Below are 26,599 nucleotides of genomic sequence, written 5' to 3'. Positions count from 1 at the left end.
TCGTTGATCTGTGTCGTGCAAGTCAGGTTTAATCACATCGTTTACAACACGAGCGGTCGGCGCTCGATTATAAGCTATCGATTATACGTTATTATCTGGGTTCCGCGTACGGAAACCTGCAAGGTGATTATTAACTTATGTTTGAGGAACTCCGGTTACCTGGCTGTGGAATGAACTCCCGTCCAAGGTTTTCTTGAGGAACTACAGTATGGGGTTCTTTAAAAAAGGAGTGTACAGGTTTTTAACGGGTAGGCAACGCGCATTGAAATTGGGGTTGCAAGCATCCATAGTATGTATATGTGTAGTGTGCATAGTATGTGTATGTATGCATAGTGTGTAGTATGTGTATAGTGTGTAATGTATGTATTCGGGCATAATTTCAGTCACAAAATCGTGACCTCGACAGGTTCTCGTTACATAATCATTTTAGTGCAAAAAAAACTGCCTGTACGATACATACCGTACATTTAGATATGTAGGTAGAGTAACAAAATTCTTAAGTTTAGTTTAACGGTAACCTTTGGCTCGTATGGAAATAGTCTTAATTTAAAAATTATGTTGGCGTTTCCTTTAAAGACCTGCGCCTAACACTGCCAAGCAAACACTAATGTGTTTGGAACAAAATTAAAACTTTTGGTATAGATTTTTAGAACCCTGATTGAGCAAGTCGGCTGGCACTTGACCGCATGCGTGTTATGCAAATTTAATGGTAATATCGTATAAACACACGTTCGTAGTGTTACTGCACATTTCTCGTCGTATTTCATATAAACAAGGCTCGGAATTGCTAATGGACTTCAATGAGCTAATTTTGAACGATAATGCAAGTAAAGCTATTTATATTCTTACTTAATCTAAGATAAGCATGGTACAGATATGATACGATCACGTTATACTTTTAATATACTTCTGTTTAATTTTAGAGATGGACATCATTTTAAAACGTTCAAAAATCTAGAATCTAGGAATTTATTAATCTAGAAAAGAAACCTAAAATTTTGAAATTTTAAGTGAATAAATAATTGAAACTCTGAGCCAAACACTGAAAAGAACACTTTAGGCATAAAACATAAAACCAAACAGCTGAAAACAAACATACGTACCAAAATAATAAATACAAGAAAAATGTAAGACGTAGAAATTCTAAAACTCTACCAAATAATTATAAATAATCTTTTTTGACAAAGAGTGGACACTAGTGAAAAGAAGACAAAATTAAACACAATTATTTTTACTCATATACCTACTTCAATTCGCACAAACTAGCAGGAATCAATTCACCGAACACCAAGAGACATTAAACTCCAAATCGAATCTTGTATCCTATAAAAAGGACTAATAGGCGAAAATGTGATAACGCCTCATAAACTGGGCTGTAAAAATTAACAAAACCTCTTTGTGTCGGTTGGTGTGGCGACCGGTTTATAGCCAACGGAAGAAAGATGGACTGCTGAAGCAGTAAATCAGGGTCGTAAAACTAATGAAGGGTCAAGATGAAGGTTTAATTTGTCTATGGACATAAAAAGGAAATTGGAACAAATGTACATCTGTGGTCCTCTCTAGTATCGAACTCTATCTAACAGATAGTGCGTTTTCAAGTGCATAATTTGGGTCTTCATTAAAGACTACCGTCAATGTTCAATGCACTTAAAGCATACCAAAAACCTTTATTCAATTATACTAAGTTAGTGTTGCAGAGACGTGTCGTGTGATTGTTTACTGTTTTAGCTTTTTAGTATCATCATCATCATTGGCCACAGCGTATTTGCTGATGATAGTTATTGCAGCGAATAAAGAGGTATTTTGAGGAGGTAGTCTACACCATACATTGACTGCGATGACTGTATGTGTATAGAATAGACCAATGGCCGATCGGCTTTAGTATACTTTCTCAATATTGACTCGTATACGACGATTGCCTATAATAGTAATGTGTAGTATGTTAAGAAATATCGAGGAAGCTTTAAAGCTTAATTTTTGTATAAATTCCTTTTTTCCCTCTTCGTTATTTTCTTCGTCTTTATTTTTGATGTAATCATAGCCTCCTAAGACCCAAGGTCTTACCTAAAGTACTTATTCAGTTCGATGAAATTTAAATCATATTCAATTGGAACAGAGTCGCATTTGTTATGTTTCGTTCAATTTTTGTTTGGCAAAATCTGGATTTTTCATTTGTTTCTCTGGGCCTTAGGAGGATAATCAAAGTTACTTTTCTAATCAGTATCGAAACCTTAGGTATTCGTTATTATTATCTTTTACATTTTCTTCCCAAATTCTTAACAAAACCGTTACCGCAAGGTAGCATACTGGGCCCAAAACTCCTGCTGGGCATGTCAAGTTATGCAAGTAAAAGGTCATATAGTTATCTCAGTTCCCAAAATCTTTACGAAACCGTTACCACAAGGTAGCATACTGGATCCAAAACTCCTGCTGGGCATGTCAAGTTATGCAAGTAAAAGGTCATATAGTTATCTCAGTTCCCGCTGTTATGGCGGTCTCCACATTGGGTGCGGATCCGCATGCCGCAGCGATGTGCGAGCGGGACACCGCTATACAAGTGCATAGCCCTGTCTCGTTTATACACTGGAGAACAAGTAAAAGGTCATATCACATCCCGCTGTTTGACCTGATGTGTATTAAAACTGATATAATTTATCGCCTCTAAATCTTCATTTAGGCGCTCATATTTAGCACCTGCTGGATGCCGTTAGGATTCAAGATTTTATCATTTACATTATAAATAAAAATAAATGGTATCGTACATCATAACATTCATAGCTATTCGAAAATAAAACTTAATAGTCGAAGGTGCCCTAAAATACGGCATTGCGTGAACAAAAGATTTCCTTTGGCAGGATTGGTCCTTAGGACCCAAGGATTGGTTTAAGAAGTGGAGCGTTTAATGTAAATTTCTATGACATATTTAATTGCCTACATGATGACATTAAAGATTTGCCAATTAGTTTATTTAAGCGTAAACTTAAGAACTGGCTCATTCAAGAATGTTTTTACTCTGTTGAAGAATATTTTGATTACTTTAGACATCAAACTTGACATTTTATGATATAAGTATTTAGTTATTCTCTGTATTATAGTTATGACACTTTAGTAATTTAATTGTAATTTTGACATTTTAGTAATACGCTAGACATAAGTGCACTAGATTGTTAGATTTAAGTACTCTAAGTACGTATCGTTGCATGCTTCTTTTTATATTTAGGTACTTTCTAGAATAGTTTTGCATGCCAGCTTCTGGTGGAATGTGTGTGACTACGATATATTTTTATAACATCTTATTGTACCACATTTTAAAGCGAAATAAAGATATTTTTATTTGTATTTGTATTTGTATTTGTATTTGTATTTGTATTTGTATGGTACTGAGGGAAGTAGTGTCACCCAATGTATGGGACGTGCAAATTTTGTATCGGATGACTTCACTTGGCACAAATGTAGTATACGTGAAGCTAAACCAATCTAGCCCGGTAGCCATCCGCTACCCCCTGGTGGGTAGGCAGGGGGGCATCCAAAGCTACACGCCGTATATCGGCTTCTATTTACTAATGTGGAGAGGGGGCTATTAACTTATTGGTATCTTGTTATATCATTTAAGCTACCAGTAGGCCAAGTTTGTCGTTTTCGGGGATGCCAAATTCAGTTTATGATATCATATTGACACAGTTATCTTTAAGCGTAAGTGTCATTCTTTCTAGATCTCTGGGTAAGACGAACATTTCCTTTTGTTTAATTTAAACCTAAATCATTACAATATATTCATACGAGTTTTGTTTATAATTCCAAGCTATTTATGTATAATCTGGGTTTATACATTGTAATAGGATTTGTCGGATTAAAACGACTGAGCCATGCCGACTACTTACCATTTTATCTTGAGCTTTAACAAGGACTGTATTCTAAGGTATTAAGCGTTATTTTTGCTTGGCTTAAGTGTAGTGCTATGTCGGTTTACCATAATATCCTAGGCTTTTAGAAGAACTGTATTCCACAGTATTAAGGGTTGTTTTTGTTTGGTTTAAGTGGTTTGTTAATTTGGTTTTAAACCGATAAGTCTATGGGTTTCACGATGACGGGGAAAGGGCTTTGAAATATCAATCTGAGTTATAAATTAATTAGGGATTTCTTTAGGTGTTTAATGTGTTAATAGAAATTATAGTTGTTATAGATCAATTAACGTTTTATTTTTACTATGTACTTATTTTTGGAGTTGATGCGAAGATTTCTCTCAAATTCCTACAAAATTAGCAATACTTAATCATGAAACCATTGTCCTTTTCTCATGATGGGCCAAAACTTGAAGGAATTTCAGAGGGCCAGATTTACAGCAAAATGCATTTTGACGTGAAATGTAGGTAAACGTCTTTAAAAACCCGTAGAGGGGCTCGGATCAAAAACCGATGTAACGAAAAAGTGTTATGGAGCGGCGGCTTATATCTCCGAAACTATAATACCTATAAACATAGTTTTGATACAGATGTGTAGAAGAAAGTAGCCATTACTCGGAACAGCACGTGCCGCTGACATAGATGGCGCTGATTCTGCGCTAGACACGACGTATTCGGAGCAAAAATGACCCCTATTTTCAGTGTTCATTTAGTAATGACTCATCAGCCCATTAACCGATTTCGGTAAAATTAATGTCATTTGATAGATCTTACTTTATTTTAATGAAATATGAGTGAAATAAAGTACGTGGAATTATAACAAGCTGTTAAAAAATAAAAATGTGACAGTTTTTACAGAATTTTTATCACTGCTCTTGTTTGAGGCCACCGTGTGCGAAAAAAAGGGCGCAAAACTGACAAAATATACCTGAAATAGTAAGATAAAGCAATAATGGTTCTTTTAATACCACATTCACCATAGTAATACATGCTCATCTCCTTAAATAATGCATTAGAATCTATGGCGGCGCGGCGGCGCGAGTTACTTTGATAGAACACGTAAGTATAACGTATGACGGCTGCTTGACAATCCCGAGTTCCTAATGCTAGTAAGTATATAGTAATCTTAGTTAGGTACTTTCTGATGTAATGGGTAAAACATAATTTAGAAAAGGTCACTTCTGTGGACAATAGGTACTATAAAAGGTAACGACTATGGTTCATATATATCCCGTTTTTCTCATTTGAGTCTCAACTCTCAAGTATTGAATGAAATATTCTGCCTGTAAAGGTGCTGCGCAAAAAATTGCTTTTAGATTCCCTTAAATGCGATGGCTACTGGAAAAACACGAACGAGTTTGCTATAAAACGTGTATTACCCGTATAAAATATCTATTCTCGTAATTTTGGTGTGTTATTTACAAAAAAATCGTTACATTCATTAATCGTTACATTCCTACTCCAAAATGAATTGATCATTTAATTATTTAAATAGGTGTGACGCTGTAATTAATTATTTTAAAATTACCCATCAAATGCTGTATTCAAGTTCATCTAGATACAGTGAATCATTATGACCCCAAATAATCTTTACAGATAACATTTAGATATTGCTTAAATATGTGCGACTTCGGTATTCAAACACAAAGCAATAGTACAAGAGTCTAACTAAATGCGAAGGTCGAAGGCTGCGCTCTCGAAGGCAAAAAGCGTCAAGGATGTCAGTGCTTTAATACAGAACAATATTACAAGTGTCTAAATGCGAAGGCCGAAGGCCGAGCTCCGCGTAGGGTCGAAGGCCCGAAGCGTCCAGTCTGTCAGTTCTGTGTTTAACCACTGACATCCTGGACGCTTCGGCCTTCGCATTTAGACACTTGTATTATTGTTATGTGTTAAAGCACTGACATCTTGGACGCTTCGGGCCTTCGGCCCTACGCGGAGCTCGGCCTTTGGCCTTCGCATTTAGACACTTGTACTATTTTTCTGTGCTAAAGCACTGATGTCCTGCACGCTTCGGGCCTTCGGTCCTACGCGGAGCTCGGCCTTCGCATTTAGACACTTGTACTATTGTTTTATGTTAAAGCACTTAAATCCTGGACGCTTCGGGCCTTCGGCCCTACGCGGAGCTCGGCCTTCGGCCTTCCCATTTAGACACTTGTACTATTGTTTTATGTTAAAGCACTTAAATCCTCGACGCTTCGGGCCTTCGGCCCTACGCGGAGCTCGGCCTTCAGCCTTCGCATTTAGACACTTATACTATTGTTCTGAGTTAAAGCACTAACATCCTGGACGCTTCGGGCCTTCGGCCCTACGCGGAGCTCGGCCTTCGGCCTTCGCATTTAGACACTTGTATTATTGTTCTGTGCTAAAACACTGATGTCCTGGACGCTTCGGGCCTTCGGCCCTACGCGGAGCTCGGCCTTCGGCCTTCGCATTTGGACACTTATACTATTGTTTTGTGTTATAGTACTTAAATCCTGGACGCTTCGGGCCTTCGGCCCTACGCGGAGCTCGGCCTTCGGCTTTTGCATTTAGACACTAGTACTATTGTTCTGTGTTAAAGCACTAACATTCTGGACGCTTCGGGCCTTCGGCCCTACGCGGAGCTCGGCCTTCGGCCTTCGCATTTAGACACTTTTACTATTTTTCTGTGCTAAAGCACTGACATCTTGGACGCTTCGGGCCTTCGGCCCTACGCGGAGCTCGGCCTTCGGCCTTCGCATTTAGACACTTATACTATTGTTCTGTGTTATAGTACTTATATCCTGGACGCTTCGGGCCTTCGGCCCTACGCGGAGCTCGGCCTTCGGCCTTCGCATTTAGACACTTGTACTATTGTTCTGTGTTAAAGCACTAACATTCTGGACGCATCGGGCCTTCGGCTCTACGCGGAGCTCGGCCTTCGGCCTTCGCATTTAGACATTTGTAATATTGTTATGTGTTTAAGCACTGACATTCTGGACGCTTCGGGCCTTCGGCCCTACGCGGAGCTCGGCCTTCGGCCTTCGCATTTAGACACTTATACTATTGTTCTGTGTTTAAGCACTGACATCTTGGACGCTTCGGGCCTTCGGCCCTACGCGGAGCTCGGCCTTCGGCCTTCGCATTTAGACACTTGTACTATTGTTCTGTGTTATAGCACTTAAGTCCTGGACGCTTCGGGCCTTCGGCCCTACGCGGAGCTCGGCCTTCGGCCTTCGCATTTAGACACTTTTACTATTGTTTTATGTTAAAGCACTTAAATCATTGGACGCTTCGGGCCTTCGGCCCTACGCGGAGCTCGGCCTTCGGCCTTCGCATTGGCGGTCCACACCACGTTTCACGTCAGCCATAGCGGCTGTGTCCCTGATACAGCCTCTCTCATTTTTTATTATATGACTGGTCTATACTCTATACACATTTTTTGACGACCCGGCGGCGACTTTGCCCAGCTCTAGAATTCTAGATTAGGGTTAGGGCAACGCTCGACCGGTATTGGCATGCTTATTAGGTTTAGCGTAATTTTTTAACTACCCTGACTTGATTATAGATAGAAAAGAGCGCACCGTAAAATGGGTTTACTTTGATACGCGAGGTAACATCCAGTATAATGTACCTAAGGTAAACCTAATATTTTAAAGGACAGCCATCCTCCTTTCAACCTCTTGTGTTCAGTTTCAGTTCAGTTCAGTTCAGGCGTTTCGTCTGCCCATTTACTTCCTATATCGTTAAAAATTGAGCTATTGAGCGCCCTCTGACCTGACACGTCGTCCATATAACAAAGAGCTGTAAGTTGTAAACCACTTAAACTAAACGATGGTTATTGCGCCATTGTTCCGAGCAAACACACAATCACGCCAGTATACATATAGCCATGCAATCACGACAACGCGTCGGGGGTGGCCACACGCATACACAATTAGCCCTGAGGGCTGACCAAACGTAGGACAAACATTGTGGTCTAATATACAGGAAACAGCGATTTCATATAACAACCTACAGTCTCGGCAGTATAACGCAGCGTACTACGTAGGCGACCAACACGCGAAAGCGAAGCGAAGCGATGCGGCACGGGGTAAATCAATCCTTTGATACCTATAGAAGTGTGTTACGTGGGCGATCTCGTTGCGAACGCGAACGCCTCGGGCCCGCCGCGCCGCGCCGCGTCGCGTTCGCGAGTTGTTCGCTTACTTAAGGCGCAGCGTAATAACAGTGTATTCACGACAACTCGCCCAGGGTGGCCACACACGTGAACAATTACAATTACCAAACGTAGGACTGTACTTGAGTAAGCGATTTCATAAGAGAAATGCGAGTTGGAAAAACTAAAAATGTGAGGCAATGTAAAATTTCTTGAGCCCTGATTTCACAATACGAGTAACTAAGTACATTAGTAAAGCAAAAGTTGACATGATGTTAACTGTCAAAATAACTAATTAAAATTGATCTACAGCCAGCAATGCAGGCAGATGCCATAATTCCGCCCATATTGGGGGTGGCCGTATAGGGTGACTAATAAACCTAATTCAAATTTAAGAAGCAGTGGGAATAATAAAACATTCACCAAATATTTCAAAAATCGATGATAGAACATTGACAGCAAACCCAAATCTCAAACTACCACAAGACCCATTTCTTTCTTCTTCAGTACCTAACACATGTTGTAAGACAACACAAAGCTAAGATCGCTCTCTTCTCATAACTCCCTCCACATACCTGCTCTGGTATGCCCAAAGCAATCGACACCCAAACCCGAAACGTGTGTTTCCCTGTATGCTCGGTCAACAAAACGGCCCTTTCGGCCCTAGGCCGGCAACGTGATTAGATACCATTGTTGTGTGTTTTGCTAACGGATATCCCATTGGAATTGCAACATTTCGAAGAGTAAATAGTGGTGATTGAACGTGGGAAGAAAATATATTTAATCTAGATATAAATGTAGAATGTAATGTAATTCAAAGAGAAACATTTATATGAAATTAACATGAATGGAAATTTAATCATCTTCAATTTAGAGATACTTTATTACCTACATTCAGCCAATTTATTATATTAAATATAATAGTGTACTTTTTGGAATTAGCGTACAGTAAAAGCCGCAGATTTAGAATTACATAACCTATCCCCAAACTATTTTATATCTACCATTTAACTTGGACAGTTCGTGAGATACTTCCGTGTGATGCTACAGAATATTTACAGAAACCGTTTTAATTCAGCGGTACCTTTGTGTTTCAACTCTTAAATAATGTACAATGAGTAACACTAATTTATAAGACCTCTGGGCATGCTCATGGGCCAGTCCAGTATGGCAACACGGGAAAAGGAATGCCGGCGTGTCATTGGGAAGGACACATTTTGTCTCGAAAGTGGAGCGACCGGCCAGCAATCTGGTTTGATGGAAACCTTATTAAATGTTACTTTTAAAACTTTTCGGCGTACGAGGAATGCGATTTTTTTAAAATACTCATAATGAAATAAGCACGTGTGAACGTAAATAATAAAAATTTTGAACGTAACAGGAACTAATCTTAAAAGTTGATGATTGCGAATTCTGTTGTGGGTCAGATATCAGTAAAAACGAAATTAAATCTTTAAGTAGCTCCTGACAGGGTAGTGATCGGAATGAAATGAAATTACAGTCTAAATGGAAAGAAATAACCAACTGAAGCCAAAAAGTTTAACATTTTAGCGTGTGAATAATTATAACGAGTGACGTTATATGGAGTTTACACTGTATGAAATTCGAATTAAATTAAGACGTCCTTTAAGAACCTACCAGGAATAGACTATAAGTTCAGATCAGAATCAATAACACTGACGTGTCGGAGCAGTAGTGCAGCTGCGGTCGGAAGTACCTACGCTAAAATCACCATGCTACGTGCAGTCGGTACCGTCATTCATTTTACTATGGAAATTGACAATAACACCGACGCTTTTAGGCCGCTGCAGTAATGTCGGAGCAGTATTGCAGCTGCAGTTGGAAATGGAATGGTACCTTTATGATCCAACAACAGCCAACCGTTGACTCACTCAACAGTTCCCATATAAATGGGTAGCTATTAAAATCTCAACCCTCCCGGCACTTAAACTCAAGTACCTAATCGTGTGAAAACAACGGACAACGACTACCTGCCACCGCCCTTACAATGAGGCGTGAAAGCATGATTATCGCTTTCTGGAATGTTTAGATAAATATGGTCATTGCGAACACATTTGACACATTCTATAAGCTGTATGATAAAGCTACGTGCTTACTTTGCGTATGCACACGCTTCGTCTCGGTACGGCACGATGTTATGGGGAAATGGTTCTAATTTTAATTTATTTATGCGTATGGCATGTTTTCACAAAATAGGCAGTTTCATAAATATTTTTCGCGCAGCAGGTCTTCTCTTGCTCCAACTCTTCTGCACCTTAAAAAGAGCGTGTGTATCGTACGAATATATAATTATGTGCCATCGTATTGTGCTTTTATTAGGATTCGAGAGCTACTAACAAAGTCAAGTCACAAAAGTTTAGACTTAAAAGTAGAGCGGAATAACTATAATATATTATAATGACGTTTAGACAGTGCCCTGCCTCTACCTGCTACCCTTTAACAATGAGGCGTGAAGGACCACAGGATTATGACGCTTTGTGGAATGTTTACACTAAGTCAATGGGATTATTGTGATTTGAGGATTTTGACAAGTTTTCTTAACTTCACCTTTCTTTAATTTACTATTCATTCATTCACCCTGTTTTAATAGTTTAAGTTATTATTAATGTTAAGCTTAGCTTTGGCTGACCCTGGGTTTTACTGGTGACATAAAGGTACTTAAGTCATTATACATGAGAACAATTGACATTTCATTGTGAGTTAATTCTTATCTCTCTATTCTACTAGATATTTAGGTCGACATTTGAACGCATTATTTCGTTTAAAAGATTCCCCTGAGATATTTTTAAACTGCAACAATGAGATTTGAGACAACGACGTATCTCTCAACTGATACAAAACAAGATAAGCCCTTTCCTATATAAACAAGCCTAGGCGTGTCCATGACGCCGATAGCTTGACATTGACGTGCACTTTACTTTGACAGGCGCATTGACAGTCGATCCGTATCAGTTGCGCAGGATTATATTACCGACTAATTTCTACCGGGAATTTGAATTATTGCCAGTGAAAGCTGGACCAACAAGATTTCCGCGGTTTGCGAAATGTAGTATAATTCTAAAAGTGTTTGGATACTGACTCTAAAGTGCAACTGCATTACTTTCGAATACTTTCGATGTATTACCTATATAATGTTATCACGAAGATGAAAAGAGAAGTATTCATTAAGAAGAAGCGCTATATTTCCTATTATGCGTATGTACATAATTAACTCAGGTACGGCATAGGGGTTTAGGGATGAATGAAAGCTGTCAACGTAAATATTATAATATAAAATAGTTTTATGGAGTAAATCAATCATAAAAATCACAAAGGTGCCGCTTTATGATAAAGATCTAATAATCTATGAATCGCATTTAATACCCACTCGTAAACGGCAAATTTCTAATTCATTTCAAAGTTTCAAAGTTTGTCTGATTCTGAATTCACTCACACTTGCCTCTGTAATATTTCCCAAACGAACTTACATCATTGAACCATAAACACGTCATTATTTTATTTCGTTCCCTCGTGGAAATCGGTTAGCAGCCGCCATTCTATGTTATAGGAACCAGATTTGACCCGAGCGGATGTGAGCATTCATTGAGGCTGGTTATGAATGATTCGGTATTTTGATGGCGTGAAATTTCATATATTTCTTAAACGAGTAGTGTGGGAGAGTTTTAAACTGACGTGTATAATTATAGAGTGGGTATGATTAGATTTTAGTTGGTTACATATATTTCGATACCATTGCTACAACTCGAGAGCTGATGCAAAAAATATTGTCGAGTTTGTAGAAAAACCTAAAAATCTTTCTAAAGACAATCATCAAATTTTTCGTTTGTTTGTAATAGAGGATAAATTACATTTTATTTGTTTAAATAACTGAGATATTATCTAGCTTAATTGTACCTAGACATTATATTTTTATTTACATAAATTAAATCCGTGAAATTGGTATAAAATCTTTACAAATTATATAACCTACACTTTCTTCAGGAAAGTGTAGGTTATATAATTTGTAAAGATGATAGGTGAAAGCCGCATGAAAATCCGTTCAGTAGTTTTGGAGTTTATCGCGTGTTTTATAATACATTGATATAGGTACAATTATAGTTTAGAATGAGATACAGAAACAGTGACATACACATGTAGGTACAGATATATCGGAGCACCCGAGGTGCTCAAAAATTACTGAACACTCACTCTAACGCCTTGATAATAGAGGCGTGTTCAGATATTTGTGAGCACCTTGACAGCTCCGATATATCTGATAGCGACTGGTACGTCTCTCTGGGTAGTGATGTATGCTTTAGCTAGAATATACCTAAAATCTTAGCATCATTTTAAACGCCTAGAACGGAAACCTTTATACTCACGTTTCGCCCGACTTAGCCCAGACTTCTGAATGACGCTAAAAAGGGGAGAGAATAAATAGTACTATCCTGGAACCTACCGATATAGCTCAACCAGAATAACCGCCTTCGTCTCTCTCAGCACCTCAACCAACTATCGACTCTATGCTTAACTAGATAAGGTGCGAAATCAATTGAGTCTTCTCGTATATATGGTGTTCTAAATTGAATAAACGTTTGAATCACCGGTCCTTACCCTTTGCGAAGTTTTTTTTAGTCTCCGATAAAATAATTGATTGGTTTGTAAGTTCTAATTAAAATGCATGTAGGTTTGATTGGTGTGTCGATGTTTACAGAACATGCACCGCCATTACTATTTTATAGTTATTTACAAATAACGAAATTAAGCCTAGGGACATTTTGTTGTTTGAACATTTAGAATGGCCGCCTGGTACCTACTTAATAGTTATTTACGATACAAGTGCGAAAAAAAGGAAATTTGAATTACCTATTCGCAGGTGTATCGTACAACCGTTAAATTTTGGACGTAGTTACGTAATATGCTTATTATAACACAGGGTATCATAATGGAGCACCAGATGTACTGTAAAAATATATTTGTGGTAATTTTTATTATTAATTTATTAAAAATTTAAATGATAAGGATCCTTATCATAATTACTATACATTGAATCCAACATCCGTAGTAACCAAAGGGTAAAAACGGGACCTTATTACTAAGACCCCATTGTCCGTTGGTCCGTCGGTCTGTCACCAGGTTGTATTTCATGAACCGTGATGGCTACATAGACAATTGGTAATTTTCACAGATGATGGATTTCTGTTGCCGCTATAACAACAAATACTAAAAAGTACGGAACCCTCGGTGGGCGAGTCGGACTCGCACTTGACTGGTTGTTAGGTTAGTAGGTATACATAAGTAAGTATGTACAGTCAGCAGCAGAGGTTGCTAAGCGGGCCAGGTGTTCAAAATGATCTTCACGCGACTTTATTGTTAAGAGAATATGAGCGTGTCAAGGTAATTTTGAACACCTCGCGCGCTTAGCAACTTCTGCTGCTGGCTGTATGTACCGATACAATGAAGTGGCTCCGGTTTTTGTCAGACTTTAGCGAAGGACAAAAACTAGACTCGTGCAAGACTGAATCCCTTATATGCCAACTAACTACCCGGCAAGTAGGCAGCGGTTCTGCCTATATGGACCTCGGCGGTACAAACAGTTAGTCACACGAGCCTAGCCGCCGCCATACAATCGACGTTACACTCTCATTTTACAACGACGTTCTGAAATAACATAAACATTTATGTAACATAGTATATCTTTGTCTGGTACCGTGAACTTACTTACTACGTTACTTTTGTCCAGGACTTAAAACTATTGCACAGAATAAATAATAGTACCAGGTACAGAAGACTCAACCTCTAACAAAACGCGTCTGTCACGATCAGCACAGATATGGCCGCTAGGTGGCGACAGCGCCACGCGTGGCTTGTGGCAAACCCCAAAATTGGGGTCGGACGGATGTACTTTTAGCTACCTGTAGCATAGCGACATAATCGCGGAGTGAGCCACGCCTGACTATGGTCCAAATTCAAGTTCCAATAAACATGTTATATATTCATATATTTCAAATTATGTTGAGCATTATAGATAATATACGAGTAGAAAGAGCATTAGTGTAACTATCTATAGTTCGTTTTTTTTAGCATTAGAAAGAACTTCATAGAAGGTAAGCGATCTTGGCATGTTTTTTAATCGAAAAACGCTTTTTTAAAATCAGTAACTATTACTTATGAAAGCAGAAGAATATAAATGATCGTATTAGAGTCATAATTGTTACATATTTACCGTAACTTATTTTTAAAATGTGTTTTTCAGTTAAAAGACACATCAAGATTTTTTTCCCTTTTTTTCAACTTTATTTCTAATGCTAAAAAACCGAACTACAAGCTCCAAAATAAATGTAACGAGTACGGTACAAATCATATGTTATGTTTTTTCTATGGGTAGTTTTGCCTGAAATAAATATTTGATTGATTGAAAGAAAAACAGCAGACAATCATACTCTACGCGCGAAACGCCCCCTACAAAATGGTAGCTAGGCGGTATTTTGACTTCGACCAGCACTAATTGCTACAAGTTGTCAAACTGCACTTATCGCCAATTTCACAAACTCTACGGTGGTCCGTTTATTTCAGTTCACACGACAATACCGTCTGTATTGTCGTCTATTTATGTCACGTGCGAAATCTACGAAGCGTCGTTAGCGCCGTCGGGTCAGGAGCGAGATATGTCGTTTGTCGCGAAGCGAGAGGTATTGTCGACTATTTTTATCGCACGCCGGAATCGGGGCCGGTGAGTCACTGCCATGCGACTTGTCGGATGCAACTATACAAATATAGTGTAAACTCTTTATCTAGAGAGTTGTATGGATACTTTTTTTATACTTTATGTCTAAATTAACATACGTATCTCTAAGTACCTATCCCTTTAAACTAAGGGATGTTACGGAGCTTCGCCTCGGAATTCTCAGCAATTCCATCCGCAATTTCAATCCTCAATTTGCAATTTGGTTGCCAACTGTACTTGCAATTAATTTATTTACGATCTGTGCTCTAGTTATGTCACCCTCAGCTCAGACAACTATATTCCTATATTCCTCGATTCCACAGAATAACGATTAGTGATGCTAAATCTAGATTAATCTTACACTAAAAGCAAAACTGAAATTGCATATGCTATGGCCGCTACTCATGCACTGTTAGGTACGGTAAACGTACTAGTGCTCGACATGCTAAATACCAATAGAATGACACCCTGCTGTCACCTCTATTAACATGACTTAAGTTTCAAGATGACATGTACTGGGACCGCGTCGAGCACCAGTACGTTTACCTTAGTGCTTGAAAATGGAGACCTAGACTCTTCGAAACATGTCGCGCGAGTGACTTAACACACGTGAGTTTAACCGTAAAATCAGCTTACCATTAGTATCACTTATATATTTGTTATAAGCTTTTAAACGGTTAGTTAACTATGCCACTGACCGAAGCGTTTATTCGTATGCGCTCGCGCACGTATTTTTAGTGGCCGCGCGAGATAACAACTATTGTGCGGAGTTTATGCACGCCGGCTCTGATAAAGACACCTTAATGACGATACCCTGCTCTTATGTTGTTATGTAATTGTTTTATTTAAGGCGTTCGATTCAGAAGATATCTGATCTCATATAATTTGTTTCGGAGTACCTCAGGGTACCTTACTTGGTCACATATTTCATTTATTAGATTATACCATACCATAGGTCAAGTATGTTTGCATACCGGCTCCGATAAAGACACCTTAATGACGTTACCCTGTTCTTATGTTGTTATGTAATTGTTTTATTTAAGGCGTTGGATTCAGAAGATATCTGATCTCATATAATTTGTTTCGGAGTAGCTCAGGGTACCATTCTTGGGCACATATATTATTTGATTTATAACCTTATTGTATATTGTATGTTTGCACATCGCCTTCGATAAAGACACTTTAATAACGATGTCATACACTTTTGTTGTTTTTAATAAGCTATGGGATATTTTAAGGACCACATGTTCAGGTCAAAATCTTCTTCTTCCTGGCGTTATCCCGGCATTTTGCCACGGCTCATGGGAGCCTGGGGTCCGCTTGACAACTAATCCCATGATTTGACGTAGGCACTAGTTTTTACGAAAGCGACTGCCATCTGACCTTCCAACCCAGAGGGGAAACTAGGCCTTATTGGGATTAGACCAGTTTCCTCACGATGTTTTCCTTCACCGAAAAGCGACTGGCAAATATCAAATGATATTTCGTACGTAAGTTCCGAAAAACTCATTGGTACGAGCCGGGGTTTGAACCCGCGACCTCCGGATTGAAAGTCGCACGCTCTTACCGCTAGGCCACCAGCGCTTACGTTCAGGTCAAAATAAATAATGTATTTGTTATAAACAATGTAAAGGCAAATATAATCCCAAAACAATAAACGAAATGTATAACTCCATTTCATATTTAAGTAGGTACCTAACTACCTACAGTCGACGTCAAAGATAATATATAATATGTTTACACTTTTACACATTACGCCATTATAATAAGGCGAAAAATGTAAACATAATATATCTTTGGCGTGGACTGTACTTGTTCCATTCAATAACAGCAATTGTTAAAAGTTATTATATTGCCATAACATTGTATCAACAATTGACGAAATCTAATTTTCTGGTCGCCACTCTGGTAAATATTATTGTGGTAATAGTCTAACCGCTTATTATGAACTCAATACCGCAGCCTATAATAAAGAGGAGATGAAATTCTCAACTTGAATTGAGAATATATTTTGATTATTATTGGACCTATAACCATAATATGGTTTTATACCAGGGCTATAACCGCGAAAATCGAAGTTCGCAAAATGCGGGCATCTTTTTGTGTCACTCTCTATTTACGCGTTCATTGGAGTAAAAAGAGAAAGGTCCCACAATTTGTGAATTTTGGTTTTCGCGGTAGGCCCTCTGGAACCCATAGTCTCTAGAATTAATCGCATCCACCCTATGGCACCACCACTCCACTCTTCACTCCACTCTTGGCAGCGGTCCGTCACAAATGGACTACGAGCGGTCGGGTTGAGCTGGAGCGAGGCCAGAGCGGTCGCTGAAGATAGGAAGGCGTGGCGCGAGCTTGTGAAGGCCCTTTGCACCTCTAGGGTGCCTTAGGACAACAACAACAACAACCCTATGGCAGCAACACTTCTGCAGTAATGTTGGTGCAGTCGGAATCCTTTGAATTGAACCTTAATGCGAACTCAGCTTTTCTATTTTAGCGTAAATGAGACCTATAAATACATATTTGGATTTTGAATAGAACTTGGTACTCATTTAGATCTCCATTCTTTTTGCGGCGAACCCCACAGCCAAGCATAATTTTTGTATTGAACTTGGCTCTCCTTTTTTACATTTATGTTTTTGATGGGATAAATCCTTTCCTCAACCATCTTTATAGACTGTATATTTAAAATCCCCAAAACGCACATTCCTTAAAATTCGTGGCTTTCTTTATAATACAGATTAATATAGAAAAGGACAGGCCCCGTTCATGGAAAATCTTTGTCTAGTCAGCACTGCGAACGAACATTGTAGGTTTTTAACTGCAGATATCTTTTAGTAATAAGGAATATGGGATGCATGAACGTGCAAGCAGAGTATATGTAGAGGCAGTGACAGTAGTCTACTTTTGTTCAAACAACGGTATTTCGTATACGTATTTAAGGAATGCTCCCGTGTACTAAGGTTATGTTTTCAAGTTTTCACAAACAATAAAATATGACATTGATGCATCAAGGCGGTTTGTTAACAACGAAATTTTGTTATCTATTAGGTACCTCTTTACGGTTGAATATGCAAGAGTGATAGAGAATTTAAATAACGACATTTTGATTTGTTTCGCGGTAGGCCCCCAAATTGTGATGGATAGTGGTAGTGGCGCCCCCTACGCAGAGTTTTGTGTAATATTCCCTAATCGTACAGTAAAAACCAGGAATAGCCGGCATCGGGACTAATTTTATATAAAAAAATGTCTTACTAGCCTTGTTCCGGTTTTCATGGCTTCAATGGCGTCATATTTAAACTCAAGCAGATATATTAAGAGTATTTATTCCCAATGTTTTCCTTAACCAAAAAGATTGAACCAGAAATCTTGGTTTGTTGAACATAAATTCCAAGGAACTAATGGGGACGAGCCATTTTAACTATATGAACTCCAGCTTATAACTCGCCCGCCTTACCGCTACCACTCGCGCTTCGCGTTATTTTACAGATGGACTACGTTTATGTAAACTCTACTCTGGTGGGAATGACACCCGATAGCGGGCAAGCGTATATCGATTGTATAAACATGACTATAATGGTGGTTGGTCATGATTCTGTTAATTGAAATGGTCGTTTTCTCATGGGAACTCTTCAGTGTACAGTCAGTCACAAAATAAAACGGACGGGCTTGAAATAATTTTGCATTATTTAGAGTTAGGCTAAGAAAAGTCTGCAGCGATTTTGATAGCCCATTCAGTGCAAGTGTTATTTTAAAAGTCAAACTTCTATGAAATTATGAAGTATAAATAACACTTGCACCGCGTGGGCTATAAAAATCGCTGCAGAATTTTCTTGGTCTGACTATCTATTTTATTGTTGTTAATGATCATTTTATTTGGGTAATCCTAATAAAAGGAGACTAAAATCCTAAGTTTTTCGTGTTTCACTCTATAAAAAGCAGATTCTTTTACCATTAATTTAATTAGATTAACCAGCCTGCACCGGTGTGCCAATGCGTGCTCTCGATGAAGTTCCTCGTTATAAAGCGAAAATGATCGAGCAGTCATCGACCTATAAAGAATTTCATAGTTTAGGAGAAAATAAATAAAATAGTTTTGGGGTTAATCGGGTGTTTTTCACCCCCAGGGGGTAACAGAGGGATGAAACTTTGTGCAGGGCTATGGACCTCTTCAAAAGGAATCGTTTGATTATAGTTTCGACCCAAAAACGGTGGGGGCAATTTTTCAAAGGCTATCCTGCTATACCCTTTATATGTTTACCTACCCGTACCTAATATATTTAACTAAATTCTTAAATATTATAATGTTACTTTTTCAACTCACCTGGTTTATTATGCCGATGCTTCTTCCCCTTCCCAGCAACAGCAACCACAAGCAACAAGCACAACAACAACCTCATTTTCACAACATCACAACACAACTGCCCCTTCCACAATTGGTCAACACAATAATATAACCTCCACACTTGAATCAAATATGGAAATCAACGCATTTTTACACTAATATGCACGTACAAAATTAAATAAGACACTGATCTTACTTGAAAATAGTTAAAATCATTTCATGGTTAACTAAAATCTACTTTAAATTAGTCATAAATAACTATAACCTAAACACATACAATTTTGATTTTAAACACTCTTATTCATTGAAATCGTGATAATAACTTCAACTAACACTATAAAATATCGTTTTGTAAAACACACTACACTACATTCTTTAATTTTCATTCAAAAACACGAAAGTTTTTAAAAACGCGCACTCGAAATTGTACCTATAAAGCTTTTAAAAGCTCACGCGGACGCTTCAGACCGCGGCCAAAGCTCAACTGACTGAACAACTTTAATTTGATTTAAAGTTACATCATATGATTTTAAAGCAAATTGAATCTTACACTATTAAGTTAAGGTTTAAAATGAAACAATAATGACCACACGTGGTTGTTACCTCACACAGCGGTCACCGGCCGGGCAAAAAGTTTACTTTTGTGTAAATAATTGTACCTATTACGGTGTAATAACACTCGTAAAGAAGGAAAGAGAATAATACTTCACTCAGATTTCATGTAAACCTTCATTATTTTAGACGTATATAGCAAAGTAATTATGTACAGTTATTTCTTTGTAAATAGCGCCTAATGTGTATAATTTTTGGAGTAAACTAAAAGCTCCCTTTGAGCTTTGTTGTTGTTTAAGTAGTTCCGCTACTCGTCGCTAGATGGCATAATGCGTCTTAACAAAATAAAACTTAGAAGTGTGTGGAACTACAATCTACATAAGTTTTGTCAGTAATAGAAAAAACTACATATGTTAATCCTTATTTTAACCGACTTTAAAAAAAGAGAAGGTTATCAGTTCCACTGTTTTTTCATATATAAACATTATTTTTGGCCAATAAATCTTTTAGGTAGGTACCTACTATATTTTTAACCTGAAATTGGTCCGTGTATCTGGTTTACAATTCATCATCATCATCATATCAGCCCTTTATCGCCCACTGCTGAGCATAGGCCTCTCTTCTAGTACGCCACTTGTCCCGGTCCTGAGCTAATCAACAATTTACAATTACATATTACTACAGCATAACCCCCCTCCCTTTTACTCTGCCCACCTCCAACCTTAGCTATAGCTTCTAGCTAGTGGTTAGTCGAGGTTTCTAAAACCCTGACACTTGCAATCCTGACAAAGGAACCAAAATCCGGATATGTCAGGATTCCCCTAACAATCCTGACATTTGGCATCGCCGAATGGGTGATGCCGTGGTGATGGTACTACATACAGATGTCACGGTTTTTTTTCTATTCTATTTCTATTGAAAATAAGTTTGATTTGAAGCCCTTAGTGTTTGCTATATTCATTACAACAGGCTGCAAAGTTATGAGAGTGCTAATTACTGAACAACCGAGGCAAAGGGCTATTGTAATTAAAACTTTTGTTTAGAGAGCCCTCGGAACAGTGAAATGATACTTGCGTCGAATAAATATGTTCTGGAATATACGGTTTGCCAAGAACATGAGGAATAATTAAAAGCGCCACTTGCATCATTCCATTAACCCGGGGTTAACCGGTTAAACCTGGAGTTACCTTGGTTACCAGTACAATTTGACACTAGGTTAACGGTTTAACCGCTTAACCCCAGGTTAGTGGGGTGGTGCAAGTGGCCCACCGTTTAAGTCCATAGCGGCAACATACTAAAACAAAAACGCATCTCTACAATAATAAGAATTACGGTTTGAAGTCGAATGACTAGAAAGGAACGTCAAATGGTTTAAAGGTTAACTAAATATATTGAATTTATTTACCATAAATATTCCAAATGTTATAAAACGTAGAACTAATTGAGATCCATTGCCGGGATTCAAAGAAAAATTAAGAAATCAAGCGCCTTTGGTTTATAACAAGCAATATATGAAAGGTAGGTACAGTTGTATTTTCACGGAAACGTACGAACGTGTCTTGCTATTTCAATCAGTCTCGGTACAAAAAGTGCTGAGGTTGACTGAAGTAGCATGACAAATACAAACGTTTCCGAGAAAATACGATAGAAATCAATTATAAATGCACAAGATTTGTACGGTTGGTAAACATACTGTGTGCTAACTCGGGCACAGAATAAATAATAGTACTAGGTACAGAAGACTCACTCTCTAACAAAACGCGTCTGTCACGATCAGCACAGATATATGGCCACTAGGTGGCGACAGCGCCACGTGCGGCTTATGGCAAACCCCAAAATTGGGGTCGAACGGATGTACTTTTAGCTACCTGTAGCAAAGCGACGAAATCGCGGAGTGAGCCACGCCTGACTCGGAGCACGTTTTAAGTATTTGATCGATATCAAATGACGACATCTTATGCAAATACACATGTGCTCACTGACAGTCCTCTATTAGGCACTAAAAATGTTTCAATTTCATGTTACACCCATTTTTTAAATTGATTCCTATATTTAATTACACAAACGGGTCTACCGAGATATAATTTCATTGTTTTTACCTTAAATTCCGACGTTTCAGCTGAGTTGTACCAGCTGTGGTCACGGAAAGACTGACGTCCTAGCAAATGTCAACGGAGATATAAATAAAACAACACTAAACTACCCGAAATTAGTTTATAAAAATGTTAGGGCTACCCCAACACACAAAGAAATTTTAGCTACCCGTTAAAGTTTAATTTAAGGTAAAAACAATGAAATTATATCGCGCTATACCCCTTTGTATAATTTAATATGTGTAGGTACAAAACGCGAGAATTAAAAATGTTGTAACTGATTCCTAATTCAAATTTTCATCTTTCTGTTTTTTCAATACTTTTGAGGGTACAAAAACAGGTAAAACGGTCAGAATAATAAACTCAATAATACGAACAATAAGCCAAAAATGTTTAATGTCATATCGATAATTTACACTGCGCTCGCAACACCAAAATTGGACATCACACGAGTCCCCTAAACGAGTAAAAATTCACCTAAAAAAATCTTCGCTAACTTAGATTAGATACATTCGGATAGATTTGTGTCCTGACCCATCGGGTCGGTACGTACCCGCCCGGTACACTTGTACATGTACTAAGTACACGTGTACCGTTGAAGTACTGCACTCGTTAGGTATTATTGGGGTACTGTTGTACTTGTTTGTACATGTAGAATCGATAAGTTTCAGAGTGTTTGCTGTAAAGTGTAATAGAAATCGTACTTAAACAGGCAATGTATAATAAGACAGACAGAATCAATATTGCTCAAATCTTTAACATTGAGTACGCTTCTTTGACAACTGTACGGTTTTTATAAATCTTGAAGTTCTGTTGATAATACGCGTGAACGTCTTAGTAGCACATTTTGTATGTAAAACATTTTTTACCCGTTAACGCTGAGTATATTCAGCCAAAGTTAGTTATAACATTGGTGTACCAGCTAGGTACAGCAATACCCGTGTGTACAATACCGCGGAGACAGTACACCGGGCCGCGCCCCCCGCTTCCTCAGGCCTCTTTAACATACACGAATACAAGTTATACATTCAGATTTAATTATTAAATACGTACGCCGATCTTTACCTAGACCGAAATACGTTCATTGGTAAATGGCACATCATTTGTGCTAATTTCAATCTTATCTTTTTAACAAGAAGGATTATTTTCCCGATAAGTTTCTTAATGAGCGACGTATGTTAGTTAATTCATTTCTCAATGCCTGTATTTCAGTTTAACTCTATAAAATTAAATTAAACGTATTTTTATAAAATATTTTGCTATATTTATAAAATGCCTATATTATCTTTAAATTATATTACGATTACATTAGGTAGACATTCGGCCCAAGATATGTACGTGTATAAAGATATGTTATATAATACTTCCGTATATAATATACATTTTATTGCTTTATTGCTGGAGGTAAATAAGAATGTATTTATCGTCTTCATGTAAGAATAGTACAGTCTGCAAAATGTCGACCCTTAACAAAAGAGTTACACCCTTACGAATTATACTATTTGTGTAACTGTTTTGTATGAAAAGGTACAGTCAAATCCCTTAACAAAATGCACGATATTCTTTCGCAGAGATAGAAGAATGAACAATATGATAGGGTAACACTGAGTAAAGATGAGGCAGTTTTTATATTTAGAATATGACTGTCCCATGAAATGTTTATTTACAACATGATATTAATGTAGCTAGCCACAAGAATAATAAAGAACTTTGTATAGAAGCGAAACTAGAATTTCAAATTCAACTTCATGATTTAAGGTCTTGTTTAAAATCGCTTCTATACAGTTCATATAGCTATTAGTTTATAGCGATAACCACTTTAAATATAATAATATGATAAATGATGATATGATAGTATTGTCTGTGATTTATATTTATTATTCTTGCGGAAAATTTTATACAACTGCGTATTCTAGTCTAGAACGGCTATGTATTGTAACATTAGAATGTTAGCACTTTGCGGGTCGGTACTGGGGTAGAAAGGAGGGGGTAGGAAGCGGGGATAGTGCCAATGAAATCAGCTGGGAATCGAACCGACATATTTGAGGTATATACTTATTATAGGCTTATTTGAGTTGAAAAGTATGTACTCATATCATCATATAAAATGGGGCTTAAAGTATGAGCATCGTCATCTCTTAAACAAATAATTTGCTTGCGTAAAACATGGCAGTTTAGCGGTTAGCTGACAGATATAAATTATTTCATAATAGATGCTAAGTTTATTTTTATTTATATGTATAGGTACATACATTTTTAGATGTGTGTACCCGTTAAGTACAAAAGTACAACAGGTACATGAACAACATAAGTACAAAATAAAAAACCATTAATTAGGTATATTAAAAAAAAGTTGCCTGAAAAATTGAAGAAGAAAAATGAGATCTATAGTAAATTACAATCTTAAGATTCGGTTTATAGAATGTTGGGAATCATTTCCATGAGATCATATTTTATAGAACAATGAGTAACATAAAAAATGGCAGATATTAGTATAATATATATAGTGTCTGTATTATGGAAGAAGTAGGAAGAGGTTTATTTTCATGTCCGTTCACTTCCCAACTGTTCTCAACATAGCTTCAGAAATAACTAACTAATTACAATTATCATGTCCTTGAATAACTTAACCTTACATTAACTGATATCAGAAAGGTGTACAATCTCAATTAGGTTTGATACCTATTCGAAACCCTTTTTTCATTTCAAGTAATGTTAGATTACACTAGGACATTTTTAAGGATATCGCCGAGGACATTCACTCAATTTAGTCATTTTATAATGCTCCTTGAGAAGATTTTTGATGATAAATTTTGATCTTCTTGTTTGGAAGTATGATACCTACTAAATATACCAAGGAATAGGAATGAAGTCCTGCTTGCTACACCTTCAGGCCGCAGCGCACTCCCTCCCAATTCCTCAATCCCCAAATCCACGGTGTTGTAGTAGTTTAAGTGGGCCCAAGACAGTGAATTTTTCCATTTTTAATTTGTTATTTCTTCCCAACTTGAACCCACGACCACCGGATCACAGACGCAGCGCAGTCCTTCTGGTCTGGTCTGGTCGTTCGCAAACGTTTCTGCTTGATACAAAATTAATTTATCAGAAAGAAACTTCAGTATCAGAGCAGATACTTTTCTTGTTCTTAAGATTCTTTAGATATTTCAAAGACAACATTATCATCATCATCAGTCGTTCCCTCAATGCTGAGGATCGTGACATCATGTCCTAATGTTGCTGACCAGTCTCTTCCATAGGCTTCTGTCACCCGCCATATGTACGGCTATATGTATGACAACATTATAAAGAAGACCTATTGTGTGCCCTCGACGTTCCTAATAGCAGTCTTCCATCATACAACTACATTGCAGGTGGTTGCGTGCAAATTAGTTGCACTTACGGCTCTGCTTGTATATTATATACTCGTACACTCTAACCTTTGGAAACTTCAAACACAATTTCATCCCCTTCATATGCGATTTACATTTATTTTATAATACTTTTATACATTGAGAAATTATCGAGTTTCACAACATAAACGTAAAGATGAATATAAATTGTGTATTTTTGGGAATAAAATAATGTTTGAAGCTTTTACAGTTCATATATAACGATTCACACCGATTCGGCATTCAATTTGTATGCAGTATTGATGTAAAATGATTGTAATGAAATCAGACTTTTCAGTATCCATCGATAGCAGAGAAAAAGGGCATAAAAATTTCGCAATAATGTATGCACTTTTTCAATCGTGTTATATTTACTGAAAAGAGGGTAGTTGTTATAGAATATTACAGTTCATAGAAAAAAACTTGTACGTTACATTAGCCGACAGATATATTGAAGCAGCTAACGTGTTCAAAAATATCTGAACAAAACATTAATTGTAAAGACGTTAAAGTGCACGTTCAGATATTTTTAAGTACCTCGGCCGGTCGCACATGATGGCGAAGTACAGTCAGCAGCAGAAATTGCTAAGCGGGCCATGTGTTCAAAATGATCTTGACCCAACTTTATTGTTAAGAGAATAAGAGCGTGTCAAGGTAATTTTGAACACCTCGCCCGCTTAGTAACTTCTGCTGCTGATTGTACATACAATACGTCACAGAAAAGATCTAGGAGATTAGCCAAGATGACAACTGTACATCGACAAATGCCGATGCCGAAAAGTGAAATGTAGTAGTTTTCTATTGTCACTTGGCCAGCCGGCCCCTCGATCATTCTGATGAGCTGTAAGTCAATGAGAGTATTTTTTTTCACAAACTGCAAAATTTCACGTCCAGTCAGAGTGTTGTAACTTTTGTAAGTGAAGGGGGCCGGTACGGCGCCCCCGCCCTGCGGGCCCGGCCGGGCCGCCTCAGACGAACCACTCGTCCTTGTGCGGGGCGCTCAGCGCAGCGCCCGCGCCCGGAGGCGGCCCGGGCGCGCCAGGTACCCGCGCGGGCCCGCAGGGAGCGCCCAGTTTCCCGGCAGCACGGTGGCCGGTGAGCCGGGCTTGGCGCCGTTTGACGCCAGTTGTTGCACTGGAAGCAATACGGGACATTGTTAGTATTATAACCATTAAATTATGACACGTCAGGGTCACTTTCTAACGCAGGGATCTCCAAACTAAGCCTAGAAACTACTGAGAGACCTATGTCGAGCAATAAAGTAAATAAATATAGAAAGACTTATGCTCAAATCACACTCTTGTACCCTAGGTTCGAGCCTCTCCCAATTGTAGAGGCACTTATAGGTACTTATCAATTGCGTCACTTTCATGTGTCATTATTTTTAATGGTGGCAGTACCCAAGCAGCATCTGCGCGCCGCTCGCCATCGCCACCCATAGGCATACCCAGCATTTTTAAAAGGGTGGGGCAGA

The 26,599-nt window shown here is 38.1% G+C and overlaps 2 protein-coding genes across 2 annotated transcripts in view; both read right to left on the bottom strand.

The window, feature by feature from the left end:
- LOC134663380 (uncharacterized) overlaps positions 1–19,210 on the bottom strand; it is an 81,932-nt gene extending 62,722 nt beyond the window's left edge. The window contains exon 1 of the mRNA XM_063519743.1: positions 19,071–19,210. Coding sequence (XP_063375813.1) covers positions 19,071–19,146 — 76 coding nt within the window. The 5' untranslated portion in view covers positions 19,147–19,210. The remainder of the gene's footprint in view (positions 1–19,070) is intronic.
- Positions 19,211–22,106: 2,896 nt separating this feature from the next.
- LOC134663453 (uncharacterized) overlaps positions 22,107–26,599 on the bottom strand; it is a 116,405-nt gene continuing 111,912 nt past the window's right edge. The window contains exon 6 of the mRNA XM_063519823.1: positions 22,107–26,259. Within this exon, the coding sequence (XP_063375893.1) occupies positions 26,126–26,259 (134 nt within the window). The 3' untranslated portion in view covers positions 22,107–26,125. The remainder of the gene's footprint in view (positions 26,260–26,599) is intronic.

Source organism: Cydia fagiglandana, chromosome 4, assembly GCF_963556715.1.
Source record: "Cydia fagiglandana chromosome 4, ilCydFagi1.1, whole genome shotgun sequence".
Taxonomy (NCBI): domain Eukaryota; kingdom Metazoa; phylum Arthropoda; class Insecta; order Lepidoptera; family Tortricidae; genus Cydia; species Cydia fagiglandana.
This window is presented reverse-complemented; position numbering and strand designations above follow the sequence as displayed.